Source organism: Falco peregrinus, chromosome 5 (genome assembly GCF_023634155.1).
Source record: "Falco peregrinus isolate bFalPer1 chromosome 5, bFalPer1.pri, whole genome shotgun sequence".
Classification (NCBI taxonomy): Eukaryota; Metazoa; Chordata; class Aves; order Falconiformes; family Falconidae; genus Falco; species Falco peregrinus.
This window is the reverse complement of record NC_073725.1, coordinates 65,127,032-65,147,598: the sequence shown is the minus strand read 5'-3', so window position 1 is coordinate 65,147,598 and position 20,567 is coordinate 65,127,032. Positions and strand designations below refer to the sequence as shown.

The 20,567-nt window shown below is 47.9% G+C and overlaps 1 protein-coding gene and 1 long non-coding RNA gene across 2 annotated transcripts; one reads left to right on the top strand and one right to left on the bottom strand.

The window, feature by feature from the left end:
* Positions 1–1,498: 1,498 nt before the first annotated feature.
* Positions 1,499–8,316, bottom strand: LOC129784529 (vigilin-like). Its single transcript, XM_055805168.1, is given in 11 exon segments — positions 1,499–1,641; positions 1,923–2,013; positions 3,067–3,171; positions 3,473–3,612; positions 4,543–4,621; positions 5,073–5,177; positions 5,738–5,845; positions 6,060–6,266; positions 7,112–7,327; positions 7,801–8,007; positions 8,281–8,316. Coding segments are annotated over 11 exon segments (1,437 nt in total).
* Positions 8,317–8,563: 247 nt separating this feature from the next.
* LOC129784471 (uncharacterized) lies at positions 8,564–13,855 on the top strand. Its single transcript, XR_008747217.1, has 3 exons — positions 8,564–9,809; positions 12,212–12,914; positions 13,262–13,855. It is a non-coding gene; the product is annotated as an uncharacterized LOC129784471 (long non-coding RNA).
* The last annotated feature ends 6,712 nt before the right edge of the window (positions 13,856–20,567 follow it).

Below are 20,567 nucleotides of genomic sequence, written 5' to 3'. Positions count from 1 at the left end.
GCAGTTAAACTGTGTCTCACACACATCACTGTTGGAGGAAAATGCCAGATCAGTGCTACTGTAGGCTGTACACCTCAGCTTTGTCCCCTGTATAGCCCAAACCAGGACTGCAAGCGCAGTCAGCTGATAGATGCTAGACAATAAAAGTTTAATATTAATAAGATTATGCCTGACAGTTCAAAGGAGCTTTATAGAACAGGAGACCCTGACCTTTAGAAGGCTGAAACGATGGAGATTGTCTATTGTGATTACTCAGAACTGGGACGTACGGAACCTGAAGCAATCATCCTTGAAAGCAGCAGCAAAATAGCAAAGTGATCAAGATACAGAACAACTTGTTAAGCCAACCGTCAAGATAGGAACTGATAGAAGATTTATTATGGAATCAAGAGATTATGTAATGTTTAGGTAGATACTATAAATATGTGACTGAAAATCTTGTAAGCTTGTCACTCTCTGGGGAGGTGACCCAACGCTGCTGGACCGATTAAAACATGCAAACCTAGAGTAACCCATAAGAGTTCGAGTCTCTTCTTTTACAATCACACTCGCCGGGCAGCCCTCAGCCACGCAGTCAGTATGTTACAAGGTACTGTGCACTTACATACAACTCTAGGAACACTGACAGTTTGCGTTAGCACACAGAGTACATGTTTCAATGAACAACTGCCAAAACCCAAGTTCTCATTTTTTCTGGCCCTAAGCAGCATGTTAAGTTTTCAGCTATTCACCTAGAATTACTAGAATATTTTTTACTCACAATTCATAACTAATTTTGAACATGTAACAGGACAACACAGACAAACAAGACACAGAGCGCCATGTCAGTTGTTACATTCTAGGAATTCCCCAAATCTTAAGACACCCTAAATGAAGTTTTCAGCTTCCTAGACCTTAAGACAATCAAATATTCAAAACAAAGAATAAATATAAATACCTTTAATGCTGTGTAGAAGTCCTTGTCCACCTGTGTGAGAAGTCCAGGTGTAGGGGACTCACCAACAGAAGATCCAGTTGAGGGCCCCGAGGGTCCCCAGGCCCCTGGATTCCAGCAGCGGCGGAGAGTTCTCCTGCCTGGCTCGCCAAATTGATGCCAAAATGGCACAGAGTAACTGCTCACAGACCAATTTTTTCTTTAAGCAGCAAAGTTATTTATTTCGTGCAACGTCAGGGAGCTAGCCGATTCGCACCAGACAAACTAGCTCCCAAGTTTTCAGTGAAAAGTTAGGTATTTTATACAGTTTTCCTGAGAGGTTACACAACATCTTTACATACATAGTCATTTGATTTGGACACCCAATCATTCCATTCATAATAGGGGGGGGGGGGATCTAGGTGGAATAGACCTTTCCATTTTCTTTCTTCAACTATTTCCTGACTTGGTCTTCTCTCCTTCAGGTGCCCACCTTATCTTTTCTAATTCAGAGTACATTCCTTTCAACACAAACAGAGCATTGCCATTTATTTATTTATTTATTTATTAAGACCTTGTTCTCTTTCAAAGGTGCAGCAGCTGTTTCTTGGCTTTCTCCACACCCTGGGCTGGGGCCCTGATGGTCACAGTGTCACTGCCAGAGCTCTTGGTGGGGAAGTGGATGTGGACTCCACCACACTCCTCCACGATGGAGCAGATGAAGCAGCCTTTGGCAACAATGAGGGAATTGTGCAGTTTGGAAGGAAGAGACCTCCACCTCTGTGCTGTTGGCCTAAGAGAGGACAGCACCAGCCTCTTGAGTCAAGCTGCAGAAATGTGTTTGCACCCACTTTGCTTACCCTCTCCCACCTTGCTAGGATCTTTATAGATCTGGAAGAAATGCCTGAGCAGAGGGCTTTGAGACTGGCTACTCCTGACAGGAGCAGTCACAAACTTCAGTTTACGAGTCAAGAACTGACTGACACATTTGTCTCCTCCCTGCCCTCACCCATTACAACCACATCTGTATCCGTGTCTTCTAGCAAGATTCTCCAGTCCCTCAACCGCAAAAGGCCAGTTGCTTCACTCACCAGCTCCTTCTGGATGACAAGAATCCTGTGGCGAGCAGCCTCACAGTTTGCTCTCTTGCCTGTGATAACAATCGTTTCTGAGTTGCTGCTCTTTGCTGGGAGATCAATTTTGGTGTTGCTTTCTTTATGGATCTGCCACAAAGGAAAAAAAGATCTCAGAAATGTCCCATGTCAGAAAAAAAAAAAAGCCCTTGCAGGCCATATTTGACATCACCAATGAGCAGGAGAGCGCATCCAGTGGGATTTTGCTGCAGGCAGTGATCATCACAAGCACTTGAGTTAGGAAAGATAGTTCACCTTCTTGATGTTGGCGCCTCTTTTCTTGTGGAACTGTTTGCAGATGGGGACAGAAATAGAAAAGCTGTTTTCAACCCAAGGGAGAAAGGAAGGGAGAACTGAAGATTACACTGTTGTGGCAAGTGAGGCTTACCTTCAGGAACTCTGATAAACAAGCTTTTGACAATAGGCTTAGACCCCAGGAGGTTCTGAGAGACTTGTAGGAATAAACAAAGGCAAGTATGTTCTCCTATAGCCTTCACATAACAGGTACTACCCCCCACCTCTATTCAGCCAAAACAGCGTTGACAGCTCCCTCTTGAGGTGTTTTAGCTCTACCCAAGCCAGCAGAGCTCTGCTTTGCCCCAGGGTTATCCAGGCACGTAGGAGGGAACAGCAGACAGAAGACCTCCTTACCAGGTCTGCCACTATCTTTTGCATGTACTCTGTGCACTTCACCTCATTTTTGGGACCTCTAAGTTGGACGATGTCACTCGTGTGCAGGGTCTGGGAAGCTGATGATAACCTGCAGGAGGTGGTCATTTACAGTCAATTCAAGCAAATGCAAGAACCCTTGTGTCAGACATGCAAAGGTTGGGGGGATCCTACACATCCCCTTTTCCCATTGAGAAAAGGGGAACCGTGTTAGCGGCCTCTGGCTAAAAGAACCATCTTCTCAGACACTTGCGCTACAGAGCCACTAAAGTTACAACTTCAGTGACAATAGGCCTACTAGCCATGTAGGAAATAACCCCTCTGGATTCCTCATCTCCTAAAAAGCCTTACCTCTGGGAATTTCTCCCAGATTTCCCAGATCCGCTCACCCTTCTGCCCAATGATGGTCCGGTGGAATTTCTGCTCAATGATTAGGTCCGCTGTGCGTTCATTTTCCTGATGGGAACAGAGCTCACACTGAGTGTTCAGCTGGAGAGCCATATACTTTTACTTACCGCTTTGCTGCCCGACAGTTTGCCAGCACTGTCCCTCTTTTCTCTAGACAAAATTCACTCTAGGTTGACAGAGAAGGGCTACCCGAGGGAACAGAGGAAGACATTTGTGAAGACGAACTTGCACTTGTCATGAGATCCAAGTGCTCGGTGGGCAAGGGGCACACACTTGCACCTGAAGGTTACAAGGGAACACGAGAGCCCAAACCCTGCAGTCTCCCAGACATCACATCCTACCCACTTACCTTACAGGAAGAGAGTTCCAGCAGCTCTTTCTTGGCCTGTGGGACCCCCCGTGGGTCTCCTTCAACTCTGATCAGGTTGCTCTTCTCATTGCCTGGGGGAATGCACACAGACACCTTGTAGAGGTCCTTGATCCTGTTAACTTCAAGGCAAGGACTGTGGTGACGCGGTCTGCTAGGCAAAGACTTACAAGCAAAGCACCTTGATTATCACTGCTCAGAGGCTGCTGAAGAAGTAAACCCACCTCTGAGAAGGGCTCAGTGGGGTAGGGTTGAGACAGGGGAAATTGCCTCTTCACCCTGGAGTTCAGTGAGAGCAGATCTGTGCCATACAAGAACCTGTACAAGTAAATACTGTGGCATCTACAGAGCCAATTGCTCACTTGTCAGAGCGAGGCATGTTTCTTCCCCAAACAGTATCACATTTAGAGCAGAAGGTAACCATTCATTTCTACCCCAGATTCTTTGCTGGGGAAGATGTTGCAGCACAATCAAACCAGTAGACAGCAAGCAAGGCCTTATCATTGGTCATACTCTACTGTCAGTGCTATATCACCTTCCTCCAGAGATCAGACCACACTGCTTCATCTTCCCCACCCCCCAATCCACAGGGCTATTTAACCACTTAGTGGGAACCAGCTACACCTGCACATCATCCGTGTCAATCAACCCACTGCCTCTGAGGCAAGGCCACAGCTGCATGTTATCAATGCTAATCAACCCACTGCCTTCATTCCTCTACAGAGAGAAGCTCACCAAGCAGATTTCCACCACCCACAGCTGGCTGCTAAAATGTAATTCACACAGAGCAATGCTTAAAAAAAAATAATCAACAAATTTCCTCCAGGACACGTCAAAGCAATTCCGCTACTGTTCAAGCTCCCAAGATACTTTCACACATTAAAGCCATCGCAAGGCCTCATGGCCCATTTCTCTCCTTGTACCACCACCGCTCCAGAAAAGCAGAGGAAATGTGATGAAGACAGCACACTGGGTGAGCTACAGAGCCCCTGATACGATCTACTAAACACAGAGTGTGAGCATGGGAAGGACTAGAAAGGCACTCCACTTACTGTTAGCTCCATTCTTGCCAATGAGGTGTCAGTGGAATTGGTGGTCAGCATTGATTTCTGCGTAATCCATCCGGTTGATCTAAAAAGAATTGTATAGGGCCAGGTAGGGTAGGCCACTGCTTCTGTCTCGTGCCCTAAGTAACTGCCTACTGCCCGTATTGGCACTGACACACCAGCAATCAGCTACAAGCACTTCTCCTGCTCTTAAGCAGAGCACAAGCATTCCTCTGGTTTGAGAAGAGAGCATTGTGCTCATGAAACCTTGAAAAGACTTACTTATATGCCTCTCCAGCTATAACAAAGAGAATCCTTCCTTCTTTGCACCAAAAAAATTTAATGCTGACTTTTCAAGAATGCTATGGATGAGTTTCATAACCAAGGGGTGTCATCCACCTGCCACACAATTTGTCTTCTGCAAGTTCGATTAAGCATGTCAAGACATCATATGGATGCGATAAACCCCTCATCACCTCTGCTCTGTTGCCCCTTCTTCCCCCAGTTTCTTACTGGAACTAGTAACTCCAGCTTACCAGATCCTTGACCATGACTTCAATCTGTTCCTGAGCCACATGCACATCTTCTGTAGGTCCTTCCAAAGTGATGTTATCCTCTCCTCCAGTGAATTTGATGTGAACCTTGAGATGAAAGACGATGAATCTCTTAAGAATTTTCCAAGATCCAAGCCAGGCCAATGCTGTTGGTCAGGCCTACACCATTGATCCCTGCCACTAAGAGACGCGCTTCTTCCCAAAAAACCCAAACAAAATGCCCACAATTTTACGAGTCAGTAACTTAACAATTTTGGCCATATGGCAGTGCCTAGAGCCCAAGGCTCTGGTGCTGTCTCGGAGTCTGCAAGGGCTTTGGAGAAGTTACTCATCTAGCCTTTATCTAGATACCATCTAACTCACCAGGGAGAAGCCTTGTTGCAGTCGGCATTTCCAGGTATCCTACTACATCAGTTCTCAAAACAGCACCACATAAAGCTTCCTTGGAAGGGCTCAACCCAGGACAATAACATAGGATGAGCAGTGTTTGCAGCAGTAAAAGAGAGGGTTCCCTTTAATAGCAAAAATCTGTGCCATTTCCCCCTGGTTTTACCCATGCTAGAATACATCTCTCTCTTCCGTGACGAGTGATCTGGACTAAACCATTTTCTACACTGGGGGTGCTAAGCTAACCAGCTCATCCATACCTTTGGCATCTGCTGAGTTATTTTGGCCAGGTTCTGCCCTTTCTTTCTAATAATGAAACGATGAAGCCAAGAGGGGGCAGAGACCGAGGAGATGGTAAAACTGTTGGCCTGAGAGACAGAAAAACAGAGAAGCTGTTTGATGGACAAACTGGAAGAGGCCTTCACAACAATTCCGTTTCAATTCCCATGCTGCACCTCCGGTATTGACTTCTAAGCTGCACCTCTAATGGCCCAAGAGAGTCCACCCCCACTACACCTGTCAGTGCTCACAAATGTATCTTCATGGGACCTTCAAAGAAGGCCTAGCCCATCTTGTCAGTACCTTTGCATAGACTTCAGTCAATGCTTGCCCAAGTTTTTCAGGCTCTCCTCGCAGTATCACCATCTCCAAGCTACTGTCAGTGGGTGGGATCTCGACAGAGACTCCAGTCTTCTCCAAGATCTCCTGCAGGGAATTCCCCTTGGGGCCGATGACATACTTGTGCTGGGACTTCTTCACCTCCACTGCAATGGTAGTAGCCTTCTTCTTCTGTAGGGGCAGAGACACTGAGGCATCAATCACAAGGGAGTGGGGAAGGACAAGAGTGAAAGGAAGAGGCACAAGATGTAGTCAAACTCTGCACCCAGCAAAGAGCAAAGCCAAGCTGAGCACAGGGGCTTGGCAGTACCCTAGCACCCCTTGGACCTCTGCCTACAGAAAGCCTTGTGCTCAAAAATTCACAGGGGAAGTACAAAACTAGCATGCTGTGTCAAGCTCCCTGGGACACGACATGGAAGAGACCACAAACGCACACAGGCATGTCATTGTCCCCATGCCCCTGTTGCACAACAGGGTTCAACTCCCAGCCGTCTCCCAGGCAGTGCTGTAATGCAACACTATGCAGGCTATAAGCTGATTATCCCTGTTGAAATCCAGACTGGTACAAATGCAGACCTAACCACGAGGAAAAACAGCCCAACAGCCCACAACAAGGATATTCACAGCAGCGTTGGCTGTGGGAAATAAACTGGAGTGACATTCACTCTTCAACAACTTCTACTTATGTAGCAACTTTGATACTGTCAGCTGGCCACCACTGTAGACTTCACACTTCTATCCTTCCTTAGTAGCACTGGTGTGAACAAGAGCCAGGGGAGCACCTGGTGGCCTGCTAATTCCCACGATACAGAAAAGCGAGAAATCTGTCACCTCCCTGATACTATCTCCCCAGCTCCCACTCTGCCGAGTGAGGAAACAGTAAGATTCGGGGTCATGTACTACAAGGGCTGCTGAGCCAGATGCAACAGAGGGATGTGCAAAAGTAGAACAAGAAGGGAAGAGTGCCTAGGAGCAGGTGCCAGGGGAAGGTGGGAAGCTTTATGGACCATCCATACCTTCTCCTCATAGATCTTCTTAACTCGAGCCACAGCCTGGGCTAGCTGCTCCTTTTCTCCGGTGAAGACTATCTCTGTCTTGTTGACACTGGGTGGAGGAATGTTGATGCACGTCCCTGTGTCCTGCATGAGCTCACTCACCAGCTTGTTGTAACGGCCAGCAATGAAAGGGTGGTACACTTTCTCCATGTCCAGCTGCTCCACAGCATGCTTATCCTGGAAGAGCCCACAACAGACCTTGGTGGGAACTGCCCTCTATATTACAGTCTTTGCCAGACACAGCTAAGTTCCCAGGGCTGTCTTGCCTGACACTCTGGCCCAAGCAACCTTCTCAGTTTGCGGGCTTGTAGATCTCCACCTCTTTCAATCTACAAATACAGTTGCTGCTACTGCTCCTTATTCACGATATTCACCCCTGTGATCTCCTGCCTTATCTCAGCTGGCACCTAAGACGCTTCACTTCAACTATCAAATGCTTGTTTTGACTTCAGAGATGGACAAAACACAGCACAAGAAGTTGCAGGACATGGCAGTGGTGCTCATACAGCCAGTGGCACAGTATACGTCTCCATTCAGGCTAACATTAGCCATTGACTGTAGCCATGGTGGCTACAAACTTCGACTATACCATGGGGAAGCAAAATAGCTGACCAGCTAATGCCATGAGAGAGATCACAGTACAGAGGTACCTGCTCAGCAGAGATAAGCAGGATCTCGTGCCGGGCCTTCTCAATCCCTTCTTTAGTGCCGCTAATCTTGATCTGGTTGCTGGGGTCATCTGGGTGGGGGATCTGCATTTTGCTTGCAGTTTTGAGCTTCAGGTCCTGCAGCTTCTCACCATTCTTTCCAATGACAAAATGGTGGTGTTCCTTGGGGATGGCAACTGTCGCTGAAGCCTGCAGCAGAAGAACCAAGCATCTGTGAAAAGCCTTGCCTGCACTGGCAGATCCACAGGAACAGAGCCAGGGAAAGCAAGTTAGACGCTGCTCAGTGGTACTACTGAGGAGCAAGCACAACGCCTTCCCAGCACATTCTGTTTGAGGGCTGACACTGTAACAGTGGATCTAGAGTGCCTCTATGCCAGGAGTATAAACCCCACCTTTCCCTCAAAACCCTTCTGTTTGCACAGGAGTAGTACTCTGAATTAGCAAAGGCCTTCAGACACAGACGAGGAGGTGCCTATCCTCTAGTGTAAGACACTGCATCAGTACACCAGATAACAACTGAGATGACAGCTCACAGGTGGAGTTTATCTGAACTCTGACATCTGCTGCCAAGGCTACAGAGAACAAGACATACAGTATGACTCCTAGGAAAGAGAAATTCAACACCAGAAACCTACTGCAGGAGGCACGCAGCTAGCAGATGCCTACCACTACTTAAGTGCTAAGGTGTCTTCAAGTGTAGCACATGCTGCTCCTGGGACTGCTTCTAGAAGGCCCCACATGGACTGCATTCACATGGATGTAAGCAGTGGTTACATCTGCAGGGATACTTGTCAAGGCATTGCTTTGTCTGTGTCAATCTGTTTTGCCCTTCACATTCATTGTGGCACTCTCTCTGTGTGTATGTGCGTGTCTGGCTCTTTGGAATGCAGCTGCACGCACATGGGAAGTTCTATTTAGGTTAGCATAGGAGCAGCCCTCCAGGTGCCCACCTCATTCAGATCAACCAGACTTGAAAGGAGAAATCCCACAGTGTTCAGAAGCCTGCTGGCTCTGGCTGCTCCGTAACAGAGTGGGCAAGGAAACCCAAAGCAACTCTGCAGCAGAGATCACCGGGTGGGCAAGGAGGCAGCACTGGCTCTGTCATATAAACTCCCAAATTAGGGCCCTCTGAGTGAGTGCTAAACTCTCATTTTGTGTTTAACTGCATGTGTAAGACTTGTGTGCACAAAGGTGAGGTCAAGCTGACCCCTTGTAAAGTTGTCAAAATTGATGACTGAAGAGATTCCTAATTAAGGGATTCAGCCTTGTGAAGGACGGGAGAGAAAGAAGAGATGGTGAAAAGCGTGGCTCACGTCACTAGTGACATCGCAATGGCACCACGAAGCCCCGCTGGCTGTGGGCATACTCCCTGGATACCGGCCGGCCCCAGCCCCCAGCGGGAGGTTGGCCATCCCACAGCAGCACTGGCCCCGCATCACCACCACCATGTGCCAGCGGGTCTGCTGGGCACTGCCCCCATGCAGGAGACAGAACAGGAGCCCCCGGACCAGCTGCCAGCGCTGATGGTGCAGTGGCACAGGGGCAGAGGTGCTTCTGGCGTTGACAGTGGCGTTGGTAATGGCACTGGTGCCGGCTGGCCCCATGGCCGAGGGCTGGGAGCAGTGATGGCTGCAGCCGCTCAGCGCTGGTGAGGTGGAGATGTGCTGACACGCAGAGATGGGCTGAAGCGATTGCCATCCTTTGGCCCAAAGGCACTTGCATGCTTCCACTCAATTGCCTGCCTGTGTGTGTGTGTGTGTTCTACCCGTTCTTTAAAAAATTGGCCAGAAAGAAAGGAAAGCATTTATGCACGCTCAACACAAAGTAAAGTTTGGCCTTGTGGCCCCTCTTGAGGCCAACCAACCGGCAGACATCCCCTAAGGATTCTCACAGGAGTCAAAGGCTTCACCATCCCCTCTCTGGAGGAAGAGGAAGTGCATGTTGCTGAAGCGACCACAGAGCATCTGCTCTGCTGTTCAGTGGATGAGCAGGTCAGCGGCAGCATGAGAAATGCTCCCTTGTCCAACATGTGCCAGATTACTCCGAGTTTGCAGGCTCTGGCCAGCAAGTGAAAACCAAAAGCCCAGGAAGGGAGAACTTGGCTGTGCAGGGTGGGGTGACAGCACAAGTGGAAAGAAACGCTAAAAGACAGAAGCAAGAGGCTTCTGGTGGCCAGAAGATTAAAGAAAAAAGGACAGAAAGGTGAAGAACGAAGACAAAAGATAAGCAAGCCCTCAGCAGCATCAGGAGAAATTTTTCCTACTCTTTGCTGGCTGTTTCAGGTGCAGGGCTCACAACATTCACTCTTCCCACTTGGCTTCCCACCACCGCCTAGAGCTGCCCATCACAAGCGAGCCAGAAGCTTTATCAGCATGAGGCTAACCTTCCAGACTTGAATTCTGTGACTGACACCACAACATTGCCATCAAACCCCAACCCAATCCCAAGTAGTGTTTCTTATTTTGGTCGGGGTTTTTCCCAGCTGAGAAAGATCTTTGGGGAGTTTCAACTCCCACGTTCAGTTCCACACTTACTGGTTCTGCTGATTCAGCTCTTCCAGGCTGCTCAGTTCCCCAGACCAAAGGAATCGCTGTATTCATGATTTCAGAGAGGGCTTCCATTTCCTCTGCCTTATAGTCAGCTTTCTTCGTTATCGAGTAATATTCCAGATATAACTGTGCCTTCCAGGCATTCTGTTGTGGAATATGTACCCCACCTTCATTCTGATCAAAAGTTATCTGTGCTCCAGTTCCTTCCATAAGCCTCTTCCCATCAGAGGCAGGGGACATTCTGCCATGGATGATCATTCATGTGTAAAGAAAGGTCTGGGTTCTCAATTTCCTATGGCAGCAATCACTGACATAGACAACTTCCTCGTAGGTCCTTTACAGCTCTTAGCACAGACTCTTGCTCCTGTACCAACTAAGAATGTCACTGTTTCACTCCCCAGCTTAACTGAAGCCAGGGTTTCAGCTGGGCAGTAAGTATAATTCCTTCAGACCCCGGTTCCCATCAATCTGAATCTTCTGTACCAATCACAGGCAGATCTGCCTCTGCAACAGATGCAGGTGGGGGTATCTCATTAGTTGATTGTTTCCTTAGTCATCTATTTTCCCCGTGTTCTTTTTCCTCTCAAATCACACACTGATCTTTCTCCAGAGGGACTCTAGTCCTTAGATTTCCTCCTCTTTGTCCTCTTCCACGTTCTCGTCCTCTCGGGAAACTCCTTCCTGAGATGAGCTTTGGATTTGGGTAAGTGCCAAAGCTGGGGCATTTTGTTTCTTTTTATTTGCTCTTTTTTCTTTTTCTTTTTCTACCACACAACCCCCCCCAACCCCCCCCCCCCCCCCCCAATTCCTCTCAGTTATTATAAACCTTTTAAGCAGTTTCTAGCAATCGAGTTACAAACATTTCCACACATAGCAGCGACCTTTTTGCATCTTTCTTCTTCTATCTGGAGCTGACTACCACACAAACAAAGCAGCGAAAGCCATTTATCCTCGCATCCTCTTCCTGAGCTTTCCCCAACACCATTCTTTTACCTTCAGCAAAAATCTCTCCCTATTACCAGCAACACTGCCCTGAAACCAGAAATTGCACATCCTCTTCTTCATTCTCCCCTTTCAAACTCCTTTTCCCAACACTACAAGCAGAACAACATCAAGGCAATTAATAATTATCTTCCCCTCCATCATTATCAATACATTACCATCAAGTATCATGAATGTGTATTTACTTCTTGTTCCATGATCCTTTTTCAAGGCCAAAAAACCAAACCCACTTATGGGACTTCTTCCCATTGTCCTTTGCATGTACCAAAAGAACATGAACTGCCATGCTGTATTGGAGATTATGCTTCCCTTCCTAGGCCATTTCTCTTGATCACCTAAGGTATACAAGGGCCACCAGTGATGACAATATTCGGCCCATTTTTTCTGAGTGAGGGGTCACCCCAAAACTTGCTCCAGCATCTTAATAAACAACCCAAAAGAACTCTGAAGAACCAACTCCCTCTAGCAGAATGACCAGATCCCATGTGTACAAAGTTTCAAAATCACAAACACTCAATACCTAAACCAGACCCTGCAAACAAAACTGGACAGAGGCAAAATCCAGCAAACAAAATCCAACAAAGTTTCACATGAGTGTGAGGCAAAATCCGGCCTCTGGGCATCCGCGTAACAGCATATGGATTGGACAATTGTGCACTTCAAATATCCCGGGGGGACTCTGACCCGCAAGGCGATACGACTTCTTTGTAAGCGACCTCAGTGTTTATGACCAATGTCGCTATTATCCCAGAGAGCTGTCACGGAGATTCATAGGTGTCATAGGGTGAAGCACGGGGTGCCACGGTGCCAGGCGCCAAACATCACCGTGCCCCATCCCACAGGGAGCAGATGCCTGAACACCGGCACCCCAGCATGCCGCTGCAGTGCGGCGGACGGCACACTCTCACTACCCTGCTGCAGCACTGGCCCAGCCTCCAGCCTCAACCACCCAGCACCCCGCGGCTGCACCAGCCCCACACCCAGCTGCCCATCCAGGTAGGGATGACAAAGGTAGGGACATGGTGGGGGTGATCAAGGCGGGGAGGGAGATGCTGAGCATTGGGAGGTAGGCGAGTCTCAGTTTCTGCAGGGAGAGCTGGGTGTGGGAGGGTTGCCTGGGGATGCTGAATTCAGCCCCATGTGTCAGCCAGGCTGCTCTCTCCCTCCCAGCACAATGACGAGGTGGAGCTGTTGGGCCAGGACGGCTGCACCTACAGGGGCCGACGGGACAGGCAGCTTCCTCTGCTCGTGGGCAAGGAGGGTACGGCCAGGGTACACTTGGGGATGGGATCCAGCAACAGCCAAGGGGACGTCATTGTGGGCAGGGCACCTCTGGGGTGCCAGTGTTCCCCCTGGCTCCCCCCAGCCTATCTCCCGCTGCAGTTTCCTGCCAGGATCCCTGATGGATAAGGCCAAGATCAGCAGAGGGACGTGCTGGACACCGGCTGCCTGCTCTCGCAGCCCTGCAGGGCGGGACCTCGTGCAGCCAGCTGGGTATGGCCCTGTCAGGGCACTGCGGAGGAGAGGGCACCCTTCTGTAAGCCGGTGGGTGGGGGTGAGCAAGGGTCGGTGCCCCCAGCCGGGCAGGGTGGGAGGGGGTCTGGAGTGGGATGGGGAGGGGTGAAACAGGATGGAGGGGGAGGGCTGGCAGATGGGGCAGCTGGTCCCCACGTTGGAGCTGTAGCAAGGTGGGGAGCTATGGCAGGGCAGCCCTGGCCAGTGTGGGACTGCAGCCTGTCTGCTTCAGGGTGGGGGCCAGGACCCCGTTTTGGGGTGTCTCTGGCCGGGCAGGTGCCCCTGCTGCCTGCCCCGTCCTGGGCTGGCAGAGCTGCCCGCAGCCAGCACCCGCCCTGGAGGCTGCAGGGGGGCTAAGCCCTGATTCTCGGCCCCAGGTACTGCCAGGCCAGCCTCATGCCATGGGCAGCTCTGCCAGGCACCACCAGGACTCCTCGTCCAGCCCCTTCGGAGTGACTCCAGCACCACGGCAGCTGAGCGGGACTGGGGGTCCCTTGCCAAACCCCCACCACGCCGGCCACCGAGCAGGAAGTTAGGCAGCTCCAGCCGTCAGCAATAAAGGATGACGGGCAGCCAAGCGCCTGTGTGGCCTGAGTGGGGTGGCTCTGCGTCGGGAACTTCTCATCATGCATAAGGGCGGCTGGCAGCACGCCTCGTTCTGCAGCCATGTGTCACCAGAGGAGCTGCTGGAAATGGCCCCTGTGCAATCCCCTCCTGCTGCCTAAACTCCTGAATTTCCAAACTGATCTCATTAACAGGGATATGCTGGCGGTTTGGGTCAGGCTGGGCCACCCTCTCATGTGGTTAGTTCTCAAGTGCCCACCATCTCAAGTCATCAGAACTGATGACTGAAAGGACTTCTCACCAAGGGAGTCAATCTGGGGAAGGAACAAATAACAATAAGAATACCATTACATAAACGACGCAGAAAGAAGTCTCCAAGTGAAAATGTTCTGGCTGCAAGAGGAGACGAGGCGATAAGATGTTGCAGTTACTAATTTGCTCTAGAAGCATGAAACTGGTAACCAGTTTTGTGCCTTGTTGGGAGAAGGGTTTGCCGGAGTCAAGAAATTACTCAATATGAGTTATGCATCTTGCTCAACTTTATTAGCTTCTAACACTACTTATATAGACTCGATACACATGCATATTCCCAAAGCAAAAATATAATTGGTTATTAGTCCCTAAGCACGCGCTGTTCTCACACCCCTAATTATCATGACTAAAAATAAGCATTCTATCCATGCAGCTATTTGCGTTGCTATGTTTCAGCCTTGCGGTTTGCTACTCCCTTTATTCCCATTTAACTCCCTATCTCCCTTGGCCTTGCACCTGCCTTCCCAACAGCTGTAGCTTGTTACAGCCAGGGCCTGTTAGCACAACAAAGTTACTTGGTCTCAGGATTCAAGAATAGCTCAAGGCTATTTTCTTGTTAACTTCAGCACAATTCTAATTACAGGCCTATTCTAATACCAGGCCTGGATTGTGCAGATCTTCAGGGATTCTATGGCCACGCTTCTGCAGCTATTCTTCTACAATTCCCCCTTTTTATTTTTGCACAAGCCAGGCCTGACTGGTTATGTTAAAAACTACTCTCTTTAAACAAGAAAAAGCACATCTAAAAACTAAAAGCATTACAATAATGATTATAATAAAGCGTATTCCTTCCATCAATAATGTCTTTAACCAACCTGTTATCCCCAGTCCTCTCAATCATTCATCGAAGGGTTTATCATCAGCAAGAATATGCTTCATGTTTCCCTGCAGTTGTGACAACTTATTGTGGATAGATATGGAATGATCAGAAAGGTTCATACAACACATCCCTTCAAAATCCTCACAACCCTGTCCATGTGCTAATAACAAAAAATCTACTGCAGCTCTATTTTGTAATGTAGCATGCCTAACACTATCTATATCAAGCAATAACGAACTTAAAATCTGTGATGTAAGATTAAATTTTTTCTCTCCCCAACACGCTAACCTTTGTATATTCTTAGCATTTAATGCAGTCATTGCTCCTGGCATAAATAGTGGAGGCTAAGACATTTGCTGTTACAGACTGCAAATCGACTCGGTCATTACATGTTTCATCAAAGGTGCGCAGTGCCCTCTGTGATCTATGAAATTGTGGAGGCATTTTCAATAAGTCTTTCAGATGTGGAGCAAAGAAAGTCAAACGCCCTAAATAACATGGTCCACCGACAGGATACAAAGGAATCCCTGGCCACGCTCTATCCCCACATATCAAAAAGGCTCCTGGTGGCAACTGATAACCCCCTGATACATTTACATGAAAGCTTCCAGTTTTCAATTCACCCCAAATAGGTGAACCAGTTAGATTTTGAAATCCTGTATAAAACCCCCGTTCACCTTGGCGTGCTAGCCACAACCGCCACGGGTCACCAAACCAAATTACTCCAGTGCCATCTACAGGTTGAAGTGGTGGTACCGTGTTGCCGCATTCTGACATTCCCGCTGCAGTTACATTAACATATTTAACGGGCACAATGCCACCCAATAGGTCTAACTCCTGCAACGGTAAATGATGTGGCTGATTTAAATTCTCAATAACAGTTTTCTGCCACGCTGCATTACGCATAGAAGGCCAAACGAATTGCCCATTCGGACTCAGACATGTTTCCCTTTCATTGGAAGTCAGATTCACAGTTGCAACATTCCAAAAACTATCAAGATCTGTTTCATTCTCCTGCAAGGGAATACCAATTAAACAAGTTCTAAAGTGGTTGTCTGCTTGTTGCAGACTTAAACAGCAGTCTGTTACCCCTGTAATATTTGCCCATGTCACCCATATGTTTGTCCTAGGCAAGATGTTAAAAATACCTTGGCCAACAGGTAAAATATTCATTAAGACCATAAACCAAGTCCACCATTTGAGCATGTCTAATCCTACAAAAATGTTACTTTCTGTGAGCTCTCCTTGCCCACTCATTCTGGGCCTTCCTCCACTTATTGGCAGGGACAGCATATTGTCGAGGTATAAAAATTTTTTCACCACACTCCCTACTTATAATTTTAGTCTGGCGTTGCAGCCTGAGGCTGTCCAAATATCTGCAAACCCGCCACTGCCACTGTGCTCGATTCGCGTTTTCAGTAGCTTCAAACAGGGCAAACAGATCTTGGGCAAACCGGTGGTTTCCTCTAATCCATTCTCGCAATTCCCACAAAGGATTCCTCTCTCTAACTTTCCATTTACATTGTAAACACCCTAAGTCCATTTGCAAGGTATATTCAGAGACCCACCATTCAAGTTCACATAAGCCACAAAGTAATAGAACCCAGCCACATTCCCTTCGTCCACAATCACAGGCATTTAGGGAATAGTACAGAGCTTTGTTCTCTAGTTCCACCCGTAGTTGGTCACATGCATCCCTTGGGGAGGCCCAAACTATCCTCTTCTGTAACAGTAGCGATGCCTCCAATGCCAGGGGCTGTGTGGCCAGTTGCCACCAATGTAGCTCCTGCTGGCGAGCTTCTGGTTCCAGTTTTATGACTACTGGTATCAGCACGTGTCCACTTACTGGGTACCTGTCGCGACGGAGGGAAGACACAGTCGCTCAATATGAGTGATCAGCAGACTTCGTTTATTGTACCTTACAGTCACCTTTTATGCCTTGTTATAATTAGCTCATACATATTACAAAAGTTAAGCTCATTATTGGTTAGTTGCCTAAATACCAAGCCCGCCGCTAGTTTCTCTTTTGTAGTTTTCTGTTCCCACCTGCAACATTCTTTTCCCACCGAAATCTTCCTGTTACTGTGTAACAAGGACAGCCAAAGACAGTGTATTTTGCTTTACTTCAGATAAGCTGAGAGCGACGTGCATTTTTGTCCAGCCAGCTGGACTATGTCTATGTGACCCTTTTCAGCTAGCCAGTTATCCACAGGTACCCACACTGGACCTGTAGGGGTGGAAACACACATATAACCTCGACCACTGAACAAAACAGGGGCAGGACCTTCCATTCCCCTGACCGCGGATTTCGATAATAGACAGATAATTCAGTTCTTGGGGCTCCAGTATTTACACAAGTAGCATGAATGATAGCTGGGGGCTCTGAGTCGTCTCCAAACACACACAAGTGATTGAGAACAAACAAGGTTCTGTGTAGGCGCTCCTTTGGGTCTGTAATGGCCACAAATTTCTGCAGATAATCCTTCAATGTTCTGTTTGTTCTTTCGACGATGGCTTGTCCCGTGGGAGAATGAGATATTCCAGTCTTATGCTGTACTCCCCACGTGATAAGAAATTTCCGCACGACTTGACTGACATAGGCAGGACCATTGTCCGTCTTAATCTGTTCTGGGACTCCCATGACAGAAAAACAGGCTGTTAGATGTTTACACACATGCAAGGCTCTTTCTCCAGGTTGTAGTTTCCCAAATAAATTTTGAATAGGTGTCTACTGTGACATGTACATATTTCAACCTGCCAAACTCAGGAACATGAGTGACATCCATCTGCCAGACCTCTAATGCCCTCAGACCTCGGGGATTGACCCCCATCCCTAGGCCAGGGCCATGGTGACTGCCCTGCGGGCAACTCCTAACAATACCCTGTGCCTCAGCATGTGTTAGTCGAAATTGTCTTTTTAATCCCTTAGCATTTTGATGGAACTGAGTGTGGGAGATTCATGCGGCTTCAAATTGATTGATGGGTGCAGTTCGTGTCAGGCTAACCAATTGATCTGCTCTGTGATTACCTCCTCCTAAGCCTTCCTGCCATTTGTGGCTTCTGATATGGATGATACAATATGGCGCAGTCCTCTGCTTTGTAGCTCTTTGAAGTTGTTGGAATAACTCATTTAGTCGTGGGTTTGCTACTTCTTTCAAAAGTGAATCCTCTATCCTTTGAGCTACTCCTGCCACATATAGTGAATCGGTGACAATATTCAGTGCCACCGTGCGCAATTTTGCCATAGCCCAACAAACTGCAAGCAGCTCCAAAGTCTGTAAATTATCTTTAGGGAGGGCAACAATAATGTGTTGCTGCCATAATTCCTTTTCCTTCCAGACCACAGCAGCCCTTCAACTAGCCTTGCCTGCATCTGTGAATGCTGTAAGACCATCCTGAAGTGGAACAGATGAATGCTTAGGCATTTCCATCCATGAATACGTTCTCAAAAAGTGGATATCTTTCCCCTTTAGTTGTTCTCGTGATATCTGTCCAGTATATCCTAAGAGTGCCAATTGTAGAGCAGCAGAGTTTCGCAAGGCCCATTCTAGGTCTGCTCCCTTCATTGGCAGGTGAATACTAAATGGTTCTTCCCCTGAAATAGCTATCATCCTATCACGACCTTTTCGAATGACTTCGCCCATTGCTTCCATACGAGTCTGAACTGTTTTCTTAGGTTGAAGGGATAAAAATATCCATTCCAAGACATGGAAGAGGTCATCTCCCCCTTTTTTCTTTTGCCACTGCATGATAACAGCAAAAACAGAGACAGGGCGAGAAATCACCAGTAGTCAGAGGAGGAGGGTAATGTCTCATCGAGCTGCCCATCGCGCTGATACTAGGTGTCCAAGATGTTGTATACATTTCTCTTGTTCACTAGTGAGGTGAATGGATTTAGCTGCATCTGTGCCTTGTAAAAGAAGCTGTAGGGGAGCTAAATCTTCATTGGTAATACCCAGGAGGGGACGTATCCATTGCAAATCCCCCAGCAGCATCTGCGCATCAGTAAAGGTTTTGATCTCAGTGGTAATGGTGGTTTTCTGTGGCGTTATGATGCTGTCATTAATCTTCCATCCCAGGTATTTGAATGGAGATTGCTGTTGAACCTTTTCTGGTGCTACTTGTAATCCTGCTTGTCCAAGTGTTTGCATAAGTTGTTGTAGGTTCTGTTCCGTAAAGGGTTGCGATTGAGCTACTAAAATATCATCCATATAACGATAAATGAGAGCATGCGCCACTGTCGACGTAATGCTGCAGCAACGAAAAGTTGACACATGGTGGGGCTATTGCGCATTCCCTGTGGAAGGACTTCGTGGCAAGGTGAAGGCGAAGCGCGGTGTATCTGCTGGATGTAATAATGGTATGGTAAAGAAACAGTCCTTCAGGTCTACAATTAATAAGGCCCAATCTTTAGGTATCATAGTAGGAGTTGGTAATCCGGGCTGGAGCGCTCCCATAGCTTGCATTTGTTCATTCACCTTGCGTAAATCATGAAGTAAGTGAAACTTTCCAGACTTTCTTGGTATAACAAAGATGGGGGTGTTCCAAAGGCTGGTTGATGGCTTAATATGGTGAGCATTTAGTTGTTCTTGTACCAGCTCATGCGCTATCTGCAGCTTCTCCTTTTGTAGCGGCCACTGCTCCACCCAGACAGGCTCATCTGTAATCCAGGTGAGTTTTAGGATGGGAGGCTGCCCTGCAGAGGCTGCCAGAAAACCGTACCTGGGGTAGTTAACACTACTCCCAATTGAGTCATCATTTCGTGGCCAATGAGGGCAGAAATGCCATCTGGTAAAGGTAAGATCATTACATGTGCTGATGCTATTTTGTCTTCCACTTGAATAATGATTGGCTCTGTGCTAGTATGTGGCAGTGAGATGCCTCCGATGCCGCTGACTCCTCCTGTGGCCGGTCTAGTAGGCCAATGTTTAGGCCACAGCTGTCGGGTGATGATAGTCACATCAGCTCCTGTGTCAAAGAGTGCAATAAAGGTACAAGATTCATTTCCTCTTAGTAATGTGACTCTAGCTTCTGGCTGGTTGTTCATTGACATAGTGAAGCATACAAGTTCATCTGTAGATCGTTTTTATTCCCATGATTTGGTAAAGAGTCACGAGGTGGCGCACATACTCTATCTGTGAAATTTTGCAGGGGAACTAATTGAGCAATTTAGCTTCCCTGTGGTATGTGGAGAGGTGTATATAATGTGTAAGCCACGATAACAATCTGTCCTGTATAATCAGCATCAATTAGCCCCGGTATTACAAAGATACCCTTTAGTCCAGCTGAAGATCGGCCTATTAATAAAGCTCCAAATTGTCGACACGAGGAGCGTATCAGGCCAAAGGTTGTGGATGGAATCTTTTGTGGTGTTGTGTCAAACAGAGTGACATCTACTGCTGTCGCCAAGTTGATTCCCAAGCTACCCTGGGTTGCTGGGAGGCCGGGCCCTGGGTTGACGGGACCACTTTTGTCTTCACGCGGCCGCCGTTCGTGCTCTGTTTGCGTTTTCCCGATCGCCAACAGACTTTAGAAGCATGAGAATTAATTGTCACACCATACAGACACCGAGCAGTTACGGCGTTGATGACCTTTCCCACCACAGCGGATACAAGGTCCGAGATAACTTTTTTGTTTGGCTCGTGGTCATACTGCAGGTTTGAGGACAGCTGCCAGTGCCTGGGTATGGGTTTGCATGGCTGTAACAGTGGAACTTACAGCATCAGAGACAAAGGTGGCTTGCTGGGCAGTTGCGCTGTTTACCATTCGTTCCAGCATTTCCTCCACCGGAGCTGTTTGGGGAAAGGTGGACAGAATCATCTTGGCCCTTGGATTAGCATTTTCAAAAGCTAGCATCTGGAGCCTTTGTACTTTAAGATCCTCCATCATACTGTGGTTTTGGTCCAAGGCTTGCACTAGCCGGTTCACAAAACTGTCAAATGGTTCCGTTGCTCCCTGTTTGACTGTTATAAAGGAAGGGGCCTTTC